The following is a 16,913-nucleotide window of genomic DNA, read 5'->3' as shown; positions in this document are numbered from 1 at the left end:
TTTTGAAGAATTTTTTGAGTTTGTTGCGTCGGAGTGAAAGGTCCTTATTCCACCAGGGTGGCCTTATCCTTTATCTCGTGTCCGATATAGGGCATGATGCGTGGTACGCATCCAGCAGTTCTTTGGAGAGGGTCTCTAGGGACTTTTCTTTGTCTTCCGCGGATTCTACTATGCCCGGAGAGATCGCGAGCTGTGTCGCGATAGTCACCTTGAACTTTCCCCAGTTAGTATTCCGGGGGTTCCTAAAGACTGAATGTTTTGGAGAGTGTTTGAATGCGTATTGGAACCGTATGTACTTATGATCTGAGAAGGATGGTCTCTCACCGACTCTCCATTCTGATACCAAAGTACCTTGTCCCCTTACAAGAGTAAGATCTTGCACGTTTGAGGAGGTGGGACCTACAAAGGTGTGTTCGTTTGCTATACTCAGGTTGGTTGAGAGTATAAAGTCTAAGAGTGACTTACCTCTGTCGTTTATTTCGGGGCTCCCCCATACGCAGTGGTGCGCGTTGGCGTCTGCACCCACGAGCAGTTGCTGGTCCCTCGGGGCTGGCTTCTACCAAGCTCATGAGTTCTTCTGGTGGGGCCCTCCTGTCGTGTGCCATGCAGGAGGAAGCTACCAAAAGGAGCTTTTTCCCGCTCTCTAGCATCACCACGGTCAGGTCATCAGAGCTGTAATGAGACATAAGGTTAGCGTGTAGACCCTTTCGTACAAGTACGGCGGTTCTATTCCTGCTTACCGTTGGTAGATGGAGCAAATTGTAATTTGCGGACTTCAGTCCGGCGATGGCATTGCCTGAGGCGATCCATATCTCCTGGACCAAAGCTATGTCGGCGGATCCTTGCTCCATGGCTATGAGGAGTTCCGCCGACGCGACCTTGCTCTTATGGAGGTTGAGCTGCAGCACCCTGAGTGTCATGGGTACTGGGTTTACCTCCATACGACGGGTCCGCATCCACGATGGTTTCCAGACCTAGGTCCTTCTCCACCACATCTGCCTTCAGCGTGTGAGCATCCTTATCCCCGGGGTGGCGCTTTTTGAGACGCAGGTATACGCTACCCATGCCCCACGCCATCTTCCCGTATCGGGGATAAAGGATGTCCTCTGCCGCTTGCGTCAGCCATTTTCTCGTCAGGTCATCCATGCACTTTTGGATTTTGACCCCATTTAGCCACCCAGCGCCATCGAAGGTGGGCATGGGAGCTTCTGGATCATCCTCCATCCGTGCGTACAATGACTCAACGAGCCTCGCATGCACCATCTTCCAATGCACCTAGGTCATTTTGCCGGCTTCATCGCTTCTGTCAATGGGGGCCACGATCAAGTACCGTATGGTCACCTCACTGACTTTTACGGTTTTTTTGGGCTTTTTCACCATTTGCCTCCTTAGGCCCGCGTTGCCGCTTGCTCCCCGGGGCGTCCATAGAGGCGCTGTCGGCTAAGCGTTGCCTTTTGTTGGGGATCGTATCCTCCACCTTGTTGGCGAATCCGCCAATCGATCTCATGTGGGGGAGTTCGGCGAAGTGAAGCCTCCCCTCAACGATTTTCTCCTCAGCCCAGGTAAGCTTTGCCTTCTCCTCTGGGGATAGGGCGGCTACATTGGAGTCAAACAAAATAATCAATGACAAATATGCATTCCTTTATAACAGTTTAATTAATTTCTGGAGGCAGTGTGATCACGCTACTAGGCTCCTCCCGTAAGCGCTTTCCTTTTCTCCCTCTCACACCAGACTTCCAGTCCAAAGAGCTTCCAATCGGCTCTCCCTAGCTTTAGTTTCTTTTGTATTGTTTAGTACCGATTTACTCCTCCTACGATTAAATAAACATCCCGACGCACGTCGCGCAAAAACCCGAAAGTCTACGTGTTTTCTTATCGAGTTCATTTTAGGTTAAAGCCGCCTACAAACACTAAGATTCATCATTCAATCATTCACCACACCTCTCCAGTGATGCCAATTTGTCCTTTTTCCGGACAGATCTGTCCTGTTTTTAACGCTTCATCCGGAAAAAATTGAAAATCATCCGCATACCTGAAATCTGTCCTGTTCAGTCGCTGCAATATATGTATAATTCATAATCATAACATTACATAATCTGTAATTCGTCAGTCACAGATTCTGTAGATTCTGCTGACGACGATGAAGTGGAATGGAGCAATAGCCTCATTCTGCATATACCATTACAACCTACATTATTCTTGCACATCAACATTTGTAACCAGAAGCATATTCGTTTTCCGCATGCACTAGCAACCTACATTATTCTTTATCATTAATATTCGTAAATACAAGCACATTTGTTAGCTATAAATATCGTTAAGTTTGAATCAATAAAGTCAGTAATCATCTGCAATTCAAAGAGATCTTTACTCCTCCAAGTGCAGTCCACCTAGTTCAAGTGCTGGGTGCGACACAAACAAGGCAATTAGTTTATGTGCTATTTTGCCAGGCATCAAAGCCTACTCACACTATCAAACACTCATACAAACATTTTGGTGACCCCGACAGTTCACGTCCTGCCGACAATTCACGTCCTGACGTCCTGCCGACAATTCACGTCCTGACGACAATTCACGTCCTGACGACAATTCACATCCTAACGATCAAATCCTAAGGACAATTCAGGTCCTGACGATCAAGTCCTAAGGAAAATTCAAGTCCCACGAGTCAAGTTCCCCAACTCTTGGAACAATCCTGGGCATCCATTGAAATAATCCTTCCACTAGAACTCAGAGTCTAGTGTGTTCTCCAAGTTAATTGAACAAGTGCTAATTTTTTAGACCACAAACGGTTGCGAAACGGAGCGTATCCAGCTTAAAAGCGAATAAAACACTCCCAACGGGTCAAGAATATAGCATTTTTCAACATGACTAGCATGGAGGAGCGAGCAGCCACAGAGGCGTTAGACTTGCAGGAAGAGATCAGTCAAGAGATCTCAAAACTGATCCGCAATTTCAAGAAAGATTCTGCGGAGAGGAAACAAAACCCAACATACTTTCAATCTAAGTTGGCCGCAATCGATGAAGCGTGGAATCGATTTGCGGAAAATGACCGTAATGTTCTGGAGAAATATAGAACCTCGGAATATCTAAATTTTTACAAAGTGACTCATGCGACAAGTATCGAAGCGCCATAACTGACGCAATGGCTCAAACTACGAGCCATGCCCAAGGAAACGCAGACGCTGCAAGCATACAGCAGCCTGTGGGCAAACTCATGTCGGCATGTCGCCGACAAAGAGCCATATCAGACTCTATCCATCGGGCTCTGAAAGAATTTTCAGAGACTGGAAAAACCATTACAAGTGATTTGATAAAATCACTATGGTCACAAGTTCAGGAGATCCACTTCGCTGTTCATGAAGAACACGAAGACCCGGTCAGGGGAGGATACGACATGCAGTCATTTCTCCGACTGGAAAGGGATATCCAAAAGGTGTTAGGGGCAAAAACTAATGCATCGAGCAATGAAGATGTACACTTGCCCAGAGTTAGCATCCCCAAATTCGATGGGGATCTACTCAAATGGACGCAGTTTTTTGATTTATTCAAATGCATGGTCCATGACACCAACATGCCGACAGTACGGAAAATGTGGTATCTAAAAACCACCGTAACTGGAGAGGCAGAGAGATTGATAAGACACATCGATCTAAAAGAAGAAAATTACGCAAGCGCATGGGGCATATTGGTTGATGAATACAACAATCCCCGACACGTAGCCGACACGATTCTTAATCGGCTCTTGCAACACCACACAAATAGTGACGATCCGAAATCACTGAAAGAGTTGTATATAACAACTATCGAGTCCCTGGCATCATTAAGGGGACTAGGAATCGATGTATCCAGCTGGGATACAATATTGATTGCTATCATCAAGCAAAAATTGGATATTACTAATAGAGCCTTGTACAAACAGTCGTTGGATAGTTCTCGACAACTGCAAGGTCTCGACACAATACTTAACTTCCTCGACCAGAGAATTCGCGTACTGGGAACAGGAAAAAGAAGTCAACAAGCAAAAAGGGATCAGAAGGGGCCAACATGCACTTCTGCCAGCGCTGGAAAATTACCAAGCTGCCCATTTTGCAAACGGAATCATTGGCTATACAAATGTGATGACTTCCGTAATAAACCAATACCCGAACGACTCAATTGGGTACAAAAACAACGAATGTGTGTCAACTGCTTCAGCAGCGACCACAAGGCAAAGGAATGCCGAGGCCGTTTGTGTTTTAAATGCGATAAAAAACACCATACACTGCTGCATCTTGAAACGTCATCAGGTGCAGCAACTGAACCACAATCACCTTCTGTAGGGGCAGCAAGTAACAAGAGTTACAATCTGCTGGCCACAGTCAAGGTATCAGTAAAAGCAAGCAATGGTCAGGTGGCCACTTTCAGAGCTCTGCTTGATTCAGGATCACAAATAAACTTGATCTCTGAACGAATGGCTTCAAAGCTATCATTAAGGCTCCACGGTACTTCATTACGTATCGAAGGTATTGGAGGCAATCCTAAGACTAGTCGAGCTAGAGTGAATGTGCAAATAAAATCAATGCATAACGACTTTACTCAGCAAGTCGAGGCTTTTGTGTTACCACACATTATAGCCGATCAACCGGCTCATCAGCTAGATCCAACAAATCTACGACTCCCTCAAAACATCGCTCTGGCAGATGCAAACTTTGATAAGCCAGGAAAAATTGACATGCTTATCGGAGCTGAGCACTACTATTCGTTACTACTGCCAAACCAGATGATGTTAAAACCAGGCGGCCCGGTCCAACAGAATACTAAACTTGGTTGGATTGTCGCCGGAAAAGTATCTGCAGAAAACAGCCAAGCAGCAATTTGCGCGCCTGTAACCACAGAGGACCAAATCGACACGCTTTTGGAACGTTTCTGGACTTTGGAGAACCTAGAAACGGAAGAGAAACCAAAATCACCGATAGAAGCTTATTGCGAAAGACACTTCCTAGGAAATCTCCAATTCGCAGCAAATGGAAGGTTCATAGTAAAGCTGCCCTTTTCGGAGCAATCATCAACCCTGGGGGCATCGCAGAAAACTGCAACTAACAGGTTTCTGGCACTAGAGCGCAGAACATCACCTGAAGTCTGGAAGGGTTACGTAGAGTTTATGGACGAGTATGAAAGCCTTGGACACATGAAAGAAGTGCCTCCCACAAGAATACCTACGGATCACTACTTTATTCCGCACCACTGTGTGCTAAAACCCGAAAGCAGCACTACAAAACTACGGGTAGTGTTCGATGCTTCCTGCAAGACCACCAGCAACAAGTCGTTAAATGATATTTTGTATGCTGGACCCACCGTACAGAGCGAATTGTTTGCAATTTTGCTACGTTTCCGCACTCACAAGTACGTGTTCACAGCCGATATAGAGAAAATGTATCGCCAGGTATGGATACATCCTGATAATCAATTTTATCAATTAATCGTCTGGCGAAAGAATCCATCAGACGAACTCAAGTATTATCGACTTAAAACCGTAACATACGGTACAACATCAGCTCCATTCCTAGCTACAAAATGCTTGGATTACTTGGCTGAGAAAACCAAAAAGAATTTACCGCTTGGAGCAGCCGTGCTCAAGCATGATTTTTATGTTGACGACTGTCTCACAGGAGCAAATAGCATCCCAGAAGCAGTTCAGATTCAACAAGAGCTAAACAAAATACTGCTACCATCCGGATTCAAGCTCCGAAAGTGGTGCTCCAACAATGACGAAGTTCTTGCACAAATTCCAAAGGAAGACATAGTCAACCACGTCAAATTAGACGAAACCCTTCAACACTACAGTGTGAAAACATTGGGTTTGATCTGGGTACCAAATAAGGATCAGCTATGTGGGCGATCCCAAAAAAGTGAAGCGTCAACCATCACCAAACGAGTGGTGAGCTCGGAGGCATCACAAATTTTCGATCCACTAGGACTATTCGCTCCTGTTGTGGTAAAGGCTAAGATATTCATGCAAAGCCTGTGGGAGCTGAAGATGGGCTGGGACGACGTGCTTCCTCAACTGCTGCAAACTGAGTGGAAAAATTATCGTGCTGATCTACAAGCATTGAACAATTTGCAAATTCCACGGCACATCTTTGACGGAAAGGTGCCCATTAATCAGGAAATTCACACGTTTGTCGATGTGTCAGAGCGGGCATACGGAGCAGCAATCTATGTCCGAGCCACATATAAGAACAATCAAGTGTCTGTTCGGCTACTGTGATCAAAGTCAAGAGTAGCGCCGACAGCAAAAGAGACGCTGCCTCGCCTGGAACTATGCGCCGCAGTATTGGGAGCAGAGCTAACCCACAGGGTGAGGAAGGATTTACGCATACCAAACGATAAGGTACCTGGATACTTATGGTCAGATTCGACTGTGGTGCTGTCCTGGATAAACGCATCAGCATCATCATATCACACGTTTGTGGCAAATCGAATCGCAAAAATCCAAGCTGTTTCAGACCAATCTCAGTGGCGTCACGTGTCATCAGCTAACAATCCAGCAGATGTACTATCAAGAGGAATTGCCGCCAGCAGGTTAGCAGAACACAATCTATGGCTATATGGACCTCTATTTCTACATGGCTCTCGCGACAAGTGGGCTCAGGTACCAACTACCACCCCCAGCGATCTAGAACGCAGGCTCAATCACATAAGCTTGCCAACATGTCAAAATGAAATTGGCAGTGTACTCTACAAATGCAACCACAGCAACTCCTTCAATAAGCTACAACGTATTGTAGCATATATGATGCGGTTCTGTATCAAGAAAAACAGATCACCCGCAACTACATTGTGTGTCGGTGAGTTAACCAATGCAAGGACCATCATCCTGCGGACTATCCAGCAAATTGATTTTAGTGCTGAATACAAACAACTCCGGATCCACAAAACGGTGGACAAAAAGAGCTCGATTGTCTCCCTATGTCCTATAATCGGAAACGACGGACTGATCAGAGTCGGAGGTAGATTAGAAGAATCTAGCCTTCCATATAACGCGAAGCATCAAATTTTGCTTCCATACAACGATCCACTTGTGAAAATGCTACTGCGAGAGATGCATGAAGAGAACATGCATTGCGGGGCTCAAGCTCTAAGAGCCATTGCCAGGCAACAATATTGGATTCTCAATGATAAAACAATGGCAAGAAGCATAATTCACAGCTGTGTCAGATGTACAAAGGCACGGCCCAAGTTGATGCAACAAATCATGGGCAACTTACCAGCTGACCGAGTAACACAAGCTCGGCCATTCTTTAACTCTGGTGTTGACTACTGTGGACCGATTTGGATTCATCACAAACTACGTGGAAAAAGACCTGATAAGGCATACATTGCAGTCTTCTGCTGTTTTGCGACAAAGGCAGTTCATCTGGAGTTAGTAAGTGACTTGACAACAGATGCGTTTTTAGCTGCTCTTCGACGATTTTTGGGTCGACGCGGAAAATGCCAGACTATTCACTGTGACAACGCAACAAACTTTGTCGGGGCCAACAATCAATTGAAGGCCTTAGAGGAAGCAATATTCACCGACAAGGCTCAAGAACAGATTATAAACCATTGCAATAAAAAGCAAGTGGAGTTTAAGTTCATACCGCCCCGAGCACCATCGTTTGGCGGGCTTTGGGAAGCTGCGGTGAAGTCTGCGAAGCGGCTGCTAGTATCAGTCACAGCCACAGCTTCATTAACATTTGAGGAGCTTAACACCGTAATCGTGGAAGTCGAAGCAATCCTCAATTCCCGACCACTGACACCAATGTCATCTGATCCAACAGATACATCAGCTCTGACTCCTGGCCATTTTTTGATTGGTGAACCGTTAACCGCCGCTCCCGATGCAAATCTAGTCTCACCAGGGAAAACGTTGGTGAAAAGATGGGAGTTAGTGTCCAGATTAAAGCAAATGTTCTGGGACCAATGGTCTATGGAGTATCTACAAGAGCTTCAGATGCGCAACAAGTAGAAAACCGCGTCACAAAACGTGAAGGAGGGACTACTTGTGCTAGTCAAGGAAGACAACGTGCCTGTGATGAGTTGGCCAATGGGACGAATAGTGAAGACATATCCCGGTAAGGACGACCATGTCCGAGTAGTAGATGTAAAGACTGCATCTGGGATCTTCAAACGGTCAGTAACTCGTCTCGCGCCACTGTTAAAAGAAGAAACAGCCATCAAACGTCCGCACAGTTCCATCGAGGATACAACGTCAAAGGATGAGATGCCAACACAGAGGAGAAAGGTGTCACCGCCGATCCTTCCAACACTGCTGGCAATGTTACTCATTCTGCCACTAGCGATGGGACAACAGACAAAGGTCACGCATTTCACAAATCAGCCAGGTCTATTCTATGAAAGAATCGGGACCTCTAGAATGGCAATTTCAGATTGGACCATCATCGTATACTACGACTTGCAACCCTACTGGAGTGATATGAGAATATTAGCGGCCGGGATAACTGAACTCAAACACAAGTGTTCAGAATTACAAAACGTCAATGCATGTAACTCTATACATGCACACTTTCAACACGTACATGCCGAATTACAAGCCGGAAATGAGCTTATTAACCACTCACGGCAGCGAAGATCACCGCTAGATATAGTCGGTAATGTGGCGAACTCATTATTTGGCGTGCTGGATTCCAAATATGCTGAAGATATGTCCAAGGTCATAAACGATGTCAAATCAAACGAGGACGTACTAATGATGCTATTGAAGAACCAAACATCAATCTTGGATTCCACTATAAATGTGGTAAGGAAAAGCAATTCAGCTACCAACGACCGCATACGAAACATAGAACAACAAATAGATGCTCTCACCAGAGAACGCGGAAAATATCAAGGCAACTATCTGCAACAAGCATTCATGATCCTGACAGCCCAGCTCACTCTACTGGCAAATGGAATGCAGCGAATGCAAAACGAGATAACCAACGTTCTTACCGACATTCGCCACCGAACAATTAGCCCCATGCTAGTTTCTCCCCAACAATTAAGGGATCAACTTGATCAGATTAGGGAGCACATCCCACCGGATCAACAGCTGCCAGTCTCTTCAAATGACGTAATACAACTCTATCGAATCATGCATGCCGAGGGAACAACAACCACTGACCATGTTATCTTCAAAATAACGCTGCCATTAGTATCCACAGCGCAGCAAGAAGTTTTCAGCGTCATCCCCATCCCTGCATGGAAGGCAGGAAGCTGGCATGAATTCAAGCTCAAAACAAGGATCATAACTGTCAATGCCCATAGAGATCAATTCATGGGACTAACTACTGACGAGTTTGATCAATGTCTACAATTGCCAAAGGATGAACACATATGCGTCAATCATCAAGCTACGTTTAGCGTAGATAATCGATGTGAATTTCAGTTGTTCAATAACAAGACTGAAACGGAATGTGAGACTGCTAAATCGAAGTCCGATTTAATATGGTCAGCAACACATCAACGAAACAGATGGATGTTTGCAACCCACAGTCCGATCGAACTGCAGGCGGTGTGCACGGGAGTTCCCTCCACAGTACAAATGGAAGGAACAGGCTTACTATCACTCGCCGCAGGTTGCACGGCACGCAACTCAAAAATCAGCGTTAGTACATTTAGCACAAGCCGCAGCGAGACAAAAGCAGCATATGTTCGTTTTGGCAACATCACCAAGATAAACATAGAAGAGACACCGAAACCAGGCGTAGAATCGACGACCAAGACAGCCGACGCCGAATTACGCGAATTAGATGCCCTACAACAACAACTGGCCAAACTAAAGGATGCGAAGTACGAAAATCAAGTCAGCATTGTACACCATCATCAAGTAGTCGCCTATGTGGCACTATCAATATCAATACTACTGATCGTGACCCTGAGTCTACGATATCGACGAGGCAACTGGAGAACACCACAATGCGGCCCCAATCCCCGGACAACAAGTGACCAGCCAGCACCCGAACCTACCCCACGGAGTTTTTCGTTCGACATTACTGAAGGTTGAACACCCGTTCAACGGCCGGGAGAATGTTCAGTCGCTGCAATATATGTATAATTCATAATCATAACATTACATAATCTGTAATTCGTCAGTCACAGCACTCTCATATGCAGCCAAAATAAAGTATAGATTACCAGGTCAAGCGCATATGTAGATTCTGCTGACGACGATGAAGTGGAATGGAGCAATAGCCTCATTCTGCATATACCATTACAACCTACATTATTCTTGCACATCAACATTTGTAACCAGAAGCATATTCGTTTCCGCATGCACTAGCAACCTACATTATTCTTTATCATTAATATTCGTAAATACAAGCACATTTGTTAGCTATAAATATCGTTAAGTTTGAATCAATAAAGTCAGTAATCATCTGCAATTCAAAGAGATCTTTACTCCTCCAAGTGCAGTCCACCTAGTTCAAGTGCTGGGTGCGACACAAACAAGGCAATTAGTTTATGTGCTATTTTGCCAGGCATCAAAGCCTACTCACACTATCAAACACTCATACAAACATGTCCTTTTTTTAGATTTTTCATCCGGAAATCTGTCCTTTTTTTGTAAATCTAATATTAATTCTTTTTTTTCTAAAATAGTTGCTTTCGCGCTCCAATTTTAATGTATTATTAGCTGTAAAATATGAAACAGGTGGCAGCTGCCATACTTAGATCGATAGTTTGGTAAAAAAAATCATCGAAAAACAACTCTATTTACGGTTTACTTGAAAATACTTCAACATTTTGGTCAGAAGTGAAGCGGTATCGGGATTCTGCAGGCAACCCCTATGAGGACCTGGTGAATTTTGCTCTCAGCCTGCTTTCATTGCCATGGTCAAATGCTGAAGTAGAGAGAGTTTTTAGCCAAGTAAACTTGGTGAAAACCAAAATTAGGAACCGATTAGAGGTGGATACATTAAATGCCATTTTGGCAATCAGGTAAATATATATATATTTTCAAAAATTTACCACTTATAAATTCATGTACATACATGTATTCTTTCTTCAGATTCGGATTGCGTCACCATAAGTTATGCTGTCATAATTATAACTTGCCTGAGAAGTACCTCCAATTAATTGGCTACATATGAGGACAGCAATGATGATGACGGGAAAATAATAGAAGATGCCTTAAAACTATTATCTTAATAATAAATAATAATAATAGTGAAAACAAACTTTTTGTCCTTTTTTTCTATCCTTTTTTAAATATTTTCATCCTTTTTTTCCTGTTTTTTTTCTCAATCTGTCCTTTTTTTCGAAAACATTTTCTCCGCTTAAAAAAATCATGCAGATGCTTAAGGGGGGGGTAAGGTTAATTCGGTGCAAAAAAGGCCACTTTTCAAAAAGTTATTGTGGCGGAATGGCTAACGTTAGCTTAATGAATTAAATACCATATAATAACACAACATTTGAATAATTTTTAATAAATTTTGTATTGAAAAATATTTAGAGGTAGAGAAGTTATAGGGAATCTCCCGAGTCGCCTCCAAAAAAAGTTGTTTTGCGGTGTACATCCTAACAGTCCACAGGATCATCCGATATAAAAAAAATTATACCTCATTCGTTAAAGGATAAGTGTCCCGAGGTATTCACGAAGAGTTTTTATTTTTAAAATTTTTTCCCTATTTTTTATCAAAATTTGAAGTCAAAATCCCGATTTTTGACAAAAAAATTAAGTTAATTTGTTAAATAAAAAATATAAGAAAATTAAAAATTAAAAAAACTCCACGTGAATACCTGTAGAATTATCCAAAGAAGTTATGTTCCAAATTTCAAACCGATTGGTTCAGTAGATTTTGAGTTATCGTGTACACCGATTTTCAAAATGGCATTTTTCAGGAGAGCGCTTTAAACTTTGCGATTCTCATGCATTGAACACCAACCGACCTTCGTTCAACTCCGCATAACTTTGTTAATATTCCTATGATCGATGTAAAACTTGGACATAATATTCTTAAGATGTTGAACTTTCAAAATAAAAAATAAAAAAAAATTTACGAAAAAAAAAATTAAATACCTTACCCCCCCCTTAAGGGGTTATCCGGGTTTTAAAGCACTAAAAAATGCATATTTTCGTGGATTTTTTTAAAAGATCATATGACAATTTTATAAATTTCATTTATGGTAAAATAAAATATAAGGTTTGAACTATACTGTGTAAAAATTTGAACAAAAAATATTAAAAAATGAGGCGTTGAGGCAGGCTTGAAGCACTAACCATACAACATATAGACTGGTCATTTCATACAACGAAAATGGACACAAAAATTTCCTAACATGCGGTCCCATGTTAACTGTTTGCTGTTAGCGACAGACCGTCTGTTAGATTTTAGCTGTTAGCGTCCCGTCCCATGTTAGCTGTCAGCTGTTAGCGTCAGGCCTTTACATGTATGCGTGTTCATGCATTCACGTACACGGGTGCATGTGTGCGATCGTTTCATTTCGGGCCAGCAAGAATATTTGGTCTTTTGCTACTTTTCACGCTAGGTACCCTAACAATATGGGCATATTCGCTATTGGGTTAATGATAAAAATAAGAATGTTATATGTTATAATATATTTCTTAATGTTTCAGCATTCATTTCATATTTGTTTACAATTCAAATTAGTGGCAGCAGTGAAGTGTGTTGCATATATGTACATATATATTCGAATGAATAAAATTTCATCTACTGAGATAGGAACAGGGCATATTGCAGTCGGTGTCACTGTAAACAGAGACGGGCACGAGATATAACGGTTTGGGTAGCAGCTCGGCCAAAAAAAAAAAAAACAACAACAACCCCCAGCGTCTCGACGCGTTGCAGCACACAGAATGTGCAAGCGATCGCGAGCACCGACTGCAATATGCCCTGTTCCTATCTCAGTAGATGAAATTTTATTCATTCGAATATATATGTACATATATGCAACACACTTCACTGCTGCCACTAATTTGAATTGTAAACAAATATGAAATGAATGCTGAAACATTAAGAAATATATTATAACATATAACATTCTTATTTTTATCATTAACCCAATAGCGAATATGCCCATATTGTTAGGGTACCTAGCGTGAAAAGTAGCAAAAGACCAAATATTCTTGCTGGCCCGAAATGAAACGATCGCACACATGCACCCGTGTACGTGAATGCATGAACACGCATACATGTAAAGGCCTGACGCTAACAGCTGACAGCTAACATGGGACGGGACGCTAACAGCTAAAATCTAACAGACGGTCTGTCGCTAACAGCAAACAGTTAACATGGGACCGCATGTTAGGAAATTTTTGTGTCCATTTTCGTTGTATGAAATGACCAGTCTATATGTTGTATGGTTAGTGCTTGAAGTTAACCCCACAAGAAATTATGTCCTTGCGGTAGGCAAGATATCTCTGTCAATGTTTATAGGAAATCAAAAAAACAAAGTTTTTCTGTTAGTGTATGTGTCTGGCTTGTCTTTGAACGAAGGATTTTTTTTTTTAATTAAAAATTGAATTTTTGGTAGCGCTTTTTTAAAAAAGTGTTATATTTCACGTCATTTTTGGCCATATTTTGGCTTATAAAATGAGTTGTAATTGAAGATATAAAAAGTCCTTCGTTCAACGACAACAAAAACATGTCTAGAAGAAGTGTGCAAAAGCAGAAGTCGATCGGTGCAATAGTTTTCGAGATATCGTGACTACCGACTTCAAAAAAGTGGTTTCGAGAAAAACGCCGCAAAAGTTCGAATTGCCAGTTTTGACTCATACGACGCGGTGGTCTTTAAATTTCTCCCATTCCTACATCGACTTGATCGACTTGAAATTTTGGGACAACATTCCTGACACTTTGTACTATTATATAAATAAGTTTAAAAAAAAATGCATTTATTGAAGTCTCAAAACCCGGATAACCCCTTAAGCTTTTTCGCTTCATCGTTTATTTAGTGAGTGCATAAATCTTTCGTCAGCTGCTCGTTTAGATTTTAGCAGGATTCAGTTGAATCAAGCTTACCTCGGATTTAGATTTCGAAACCATAATAACCTTTATACCGGGACTATTTTTCATTTTAGTTTGACCATGATTAGGATAGCTTAGGATAGATAGGGAATATGAATTCTTTATTCTTTTTACTTATTAATTATGACTTAAGTACCATTTTTAATGAAATATATGTAAATCCAGAGGTAACGTCTCATTGAAGTAATGCTTCTGCATATATTAGCTGTCATTTCTTTCAGCTTCCACCTACATTCCATTTTCTGTGTGGGCTTAACGCGAAAAAAGACAGGTTATACTTGTGTCAGGATAAATATTTTTATTGTTAAATAGTTGTTACACTTTATAGATTCGTGAGATAAGGGCTAAGATTATTTCATTGCTTTCGATACTGCAGAATATTCCCGTATAAGCGTTGCGATATGAAAGGCCTGCAATTGAATAAAATATTTCAAAAATATTAAAAAAAGGTAACATCAACAACACGAAGTAGTTATAACAAATTGTGTTTCTTAATATATTCCAGTGATAAGTCCAAGAGTGTTATATCTTAACTATAATTTTTAAGACCCACAGAAAAAAAACAGCCAAGCTCAGATACATAGGTAGCATTTAGATACGCACTACATGAGAGCTCTCATCTTTGGTGCTTTGCTACGATAATATAATTTAAGAACGGGAAGAAAAAACTGTACTACGATAAAAAAAATAGTGTTCTAATTTAAAAAATTGTATCTAAAAAGTTTATTAATCTCTCCTTAGAAGCCGAGTTGTCAAGCAGTTTTTACAATATATATTGCTAATTGGAAGTGCCTTGTAATTATATATTGAATGAAGATTGTAGGCGCATTATACATAGAGAACTTCATCCGAATTATAATAACTTTATGTCTTATTTCTTACAAATGTCATCAAAATTTTAGTTTTTAATCCTTTTTTTCTTGATTTTTTTTTTTATTTTCTGACTTTTTGTTTTTGATTAAATTTTTTGAATTAAAAAAATTTTTAATTTTGTAAATTTGTTTTCTGCTAAACACTCAGTCTCCCTTCCAAGAGAATGGTCGTTTTTATACCCTTGCAGGGTATTATAATTTCAGTCAGAAGTTTGCAGCGCAGTAAAGGAGACGTTTCCGACCCTATAAAGTATATATACTCTTGATCAGCATCAACAGCCGATTTGATCTAGCCATGTCCGTCTGTCCGTCCGTTCGTCCGTCCGTCTGTCCGTTTCTACGCAAACTAGTCCCTCAGTTTTAAAGCTATCTCAATGAAACTTTGCACATAGTCTTCTATATGCTCTCACTGCTATATATCAGAACGGGCCGGATCGGATGACTATATCATATAGCTCCCATACAAATGTTTGATAAATTTTTAGAAAAAAAATTATAACTTGGCTGTTTTTCAATATTTTTGCATCATTTTTGAGACATAGCCATTTTATAATATTCCAGAATTTTGGTAAAAATTTTATGAAAATCGGACGACTATATCTTATAGCTGCCATAGGAACGATCGGCAAATGAATAGAAAAAAAGGCATAGCGACATAAGTCTCCGCGCGGAGTTATGTCACTTTAAAACGACATAGCTCCGCGCGGAGATATGTCGTTTCTAGTTCGGCGGATATATGTCGTTTCTAGTTCGGCGGAGATATGTCGTTTTAAAGCGACATAACTCCGCGCAAAAATACAGCGACGAACTTAATTTTTGGCACAGTTGGCATGTCTGACTTTGGCACCCATTTTTCTCCATTAAACATAGCAATATTTATATTAAACAATTTTTATTTAAATATATTAATCAATTTCCAACTAAATGAACTTAATTTTATCCTTGTATATCATTCCAATAATTTATAAAAATTAAAAAACTAAAAAAACTGTCACATTTCCCTGAACAAAATTGTTGGCACACCGAACTAGTGATGCTGAAAACATGGATGCATCGAGCAGCAAGGTTTTTTATAGCGATGTTTCTGATGTTTTTCGATGTTTTTGTTGATATCGATGTTAACCGATGCATCGAGGTTTGACGAAACATCGGTCTCTGATTCAACAATATTTAATATTTATTTATGAGTCTATGGATAAATGGTCCTATGGATAACATCTTACAAATTTTTGCCTATTTCATAATTTCAAATAAAATGAAAGAGTCCTATGAAAGCATCAATATTGATATCATTTTTAATTATGTCATTTCATATCTAAAAAATAAGAACAAAATATATAATTACTACGGTAGCTTGTTTGCAGTTTTTACTCACAAAAAAGATAATAGAAATAAGCTCTTGTAATTTATTACAAAATTCATCGGTGCATCGAACATCGATGTTATTTTTAGCGCTATTTTCCGATGTTTTTCGATGATTTTTTTTTGATACCGATGTTAAGTTATACATCGACGCACAGTAGCGCCTCTCGAACAATTAGCGTTGCAAAAATCGAAAAAGTCATGTTCGCAAAAACGATTTTAACCATACTTATTCGACAGGAAATTTAACAAGGATTCAGAATCTGCAATAAAATCAATTTTAAGATTTTTTTTGTAGAAGTTATGAGCATTTAAAGTTGAACTTTGTTTCGTTTTTTGCATCATACAAAAAAAATGTGTAAATTGGTCGACTTTCAGGTAATATTACAAAAAAACCATAAAACCAATGGTCATGGTTTTAACTTTAAATGATAGATACATTCATAAACTATTAAAGAACCTAAAAAAACGACACTTTGGTTTGGGCTTCTACAGGTAAATCGCTACCTGCCAGGTGTCCATTTTTTTCACCTTTTTCTGCCTAAAGTAGTCTATATCTTTTGACGCCAATGCCGGCCACTGACTACACTATAACTACAAGTTCCGTGGATCTTTCCTGGATCAGAATTAACTTTCATCGGCTGCGTCGAGCTGCGTCTGCGGAAAT

At 40.8% G+C, this 16,913-nt stretch overlaps 1 protein-coding gene across 2 annotated transcripts in view; it reads right to left on the bottom strand.

Annotated features, from left to right (window-relative positions):
* Positions 1-14,290: 14,290 nt before the first annotated feature.
* Myo81F (Myosin 81F) overlaps positions 14,291-16,913 on the bottom strand; it is a 530,639-nt gene continuing 528,016 nt past the window's right edge. For both annotated transcript variants that reach the window (XM_070285196.1, XM_070285197.1), the window contains one exon: positions 14,291-14,422. In XM_070285196.1, the coding sequence (XP_070141297.1) occupies positions 14,363-14,422 (60 nt within the window). In that variant the 3' untranslated portion in view covers positions 14,291-14,362. The remainder of the gene's footprint in view (positions 14,423-16,913) is intronic.

Source organism: Drosophila kikkawai, chromosome 3L (genome assembly GCF_030179895.1).
Source record: "Drosophila kikkawai strain 14028-0561.14 chromosome 3L, DkikHiC1v2, whole genome shotgun sequence".
Classification (NCBI taxonomy): domain Eukaryota; kingdom Metazoa; phylum Arthropoda; class Insecta; order Diptera; family Drosophilidae; genus Drosophila; species Drosophila kikkawai.
This window is presented reverse-complemented; position numbering and strand designations above follow the sequence as displayed.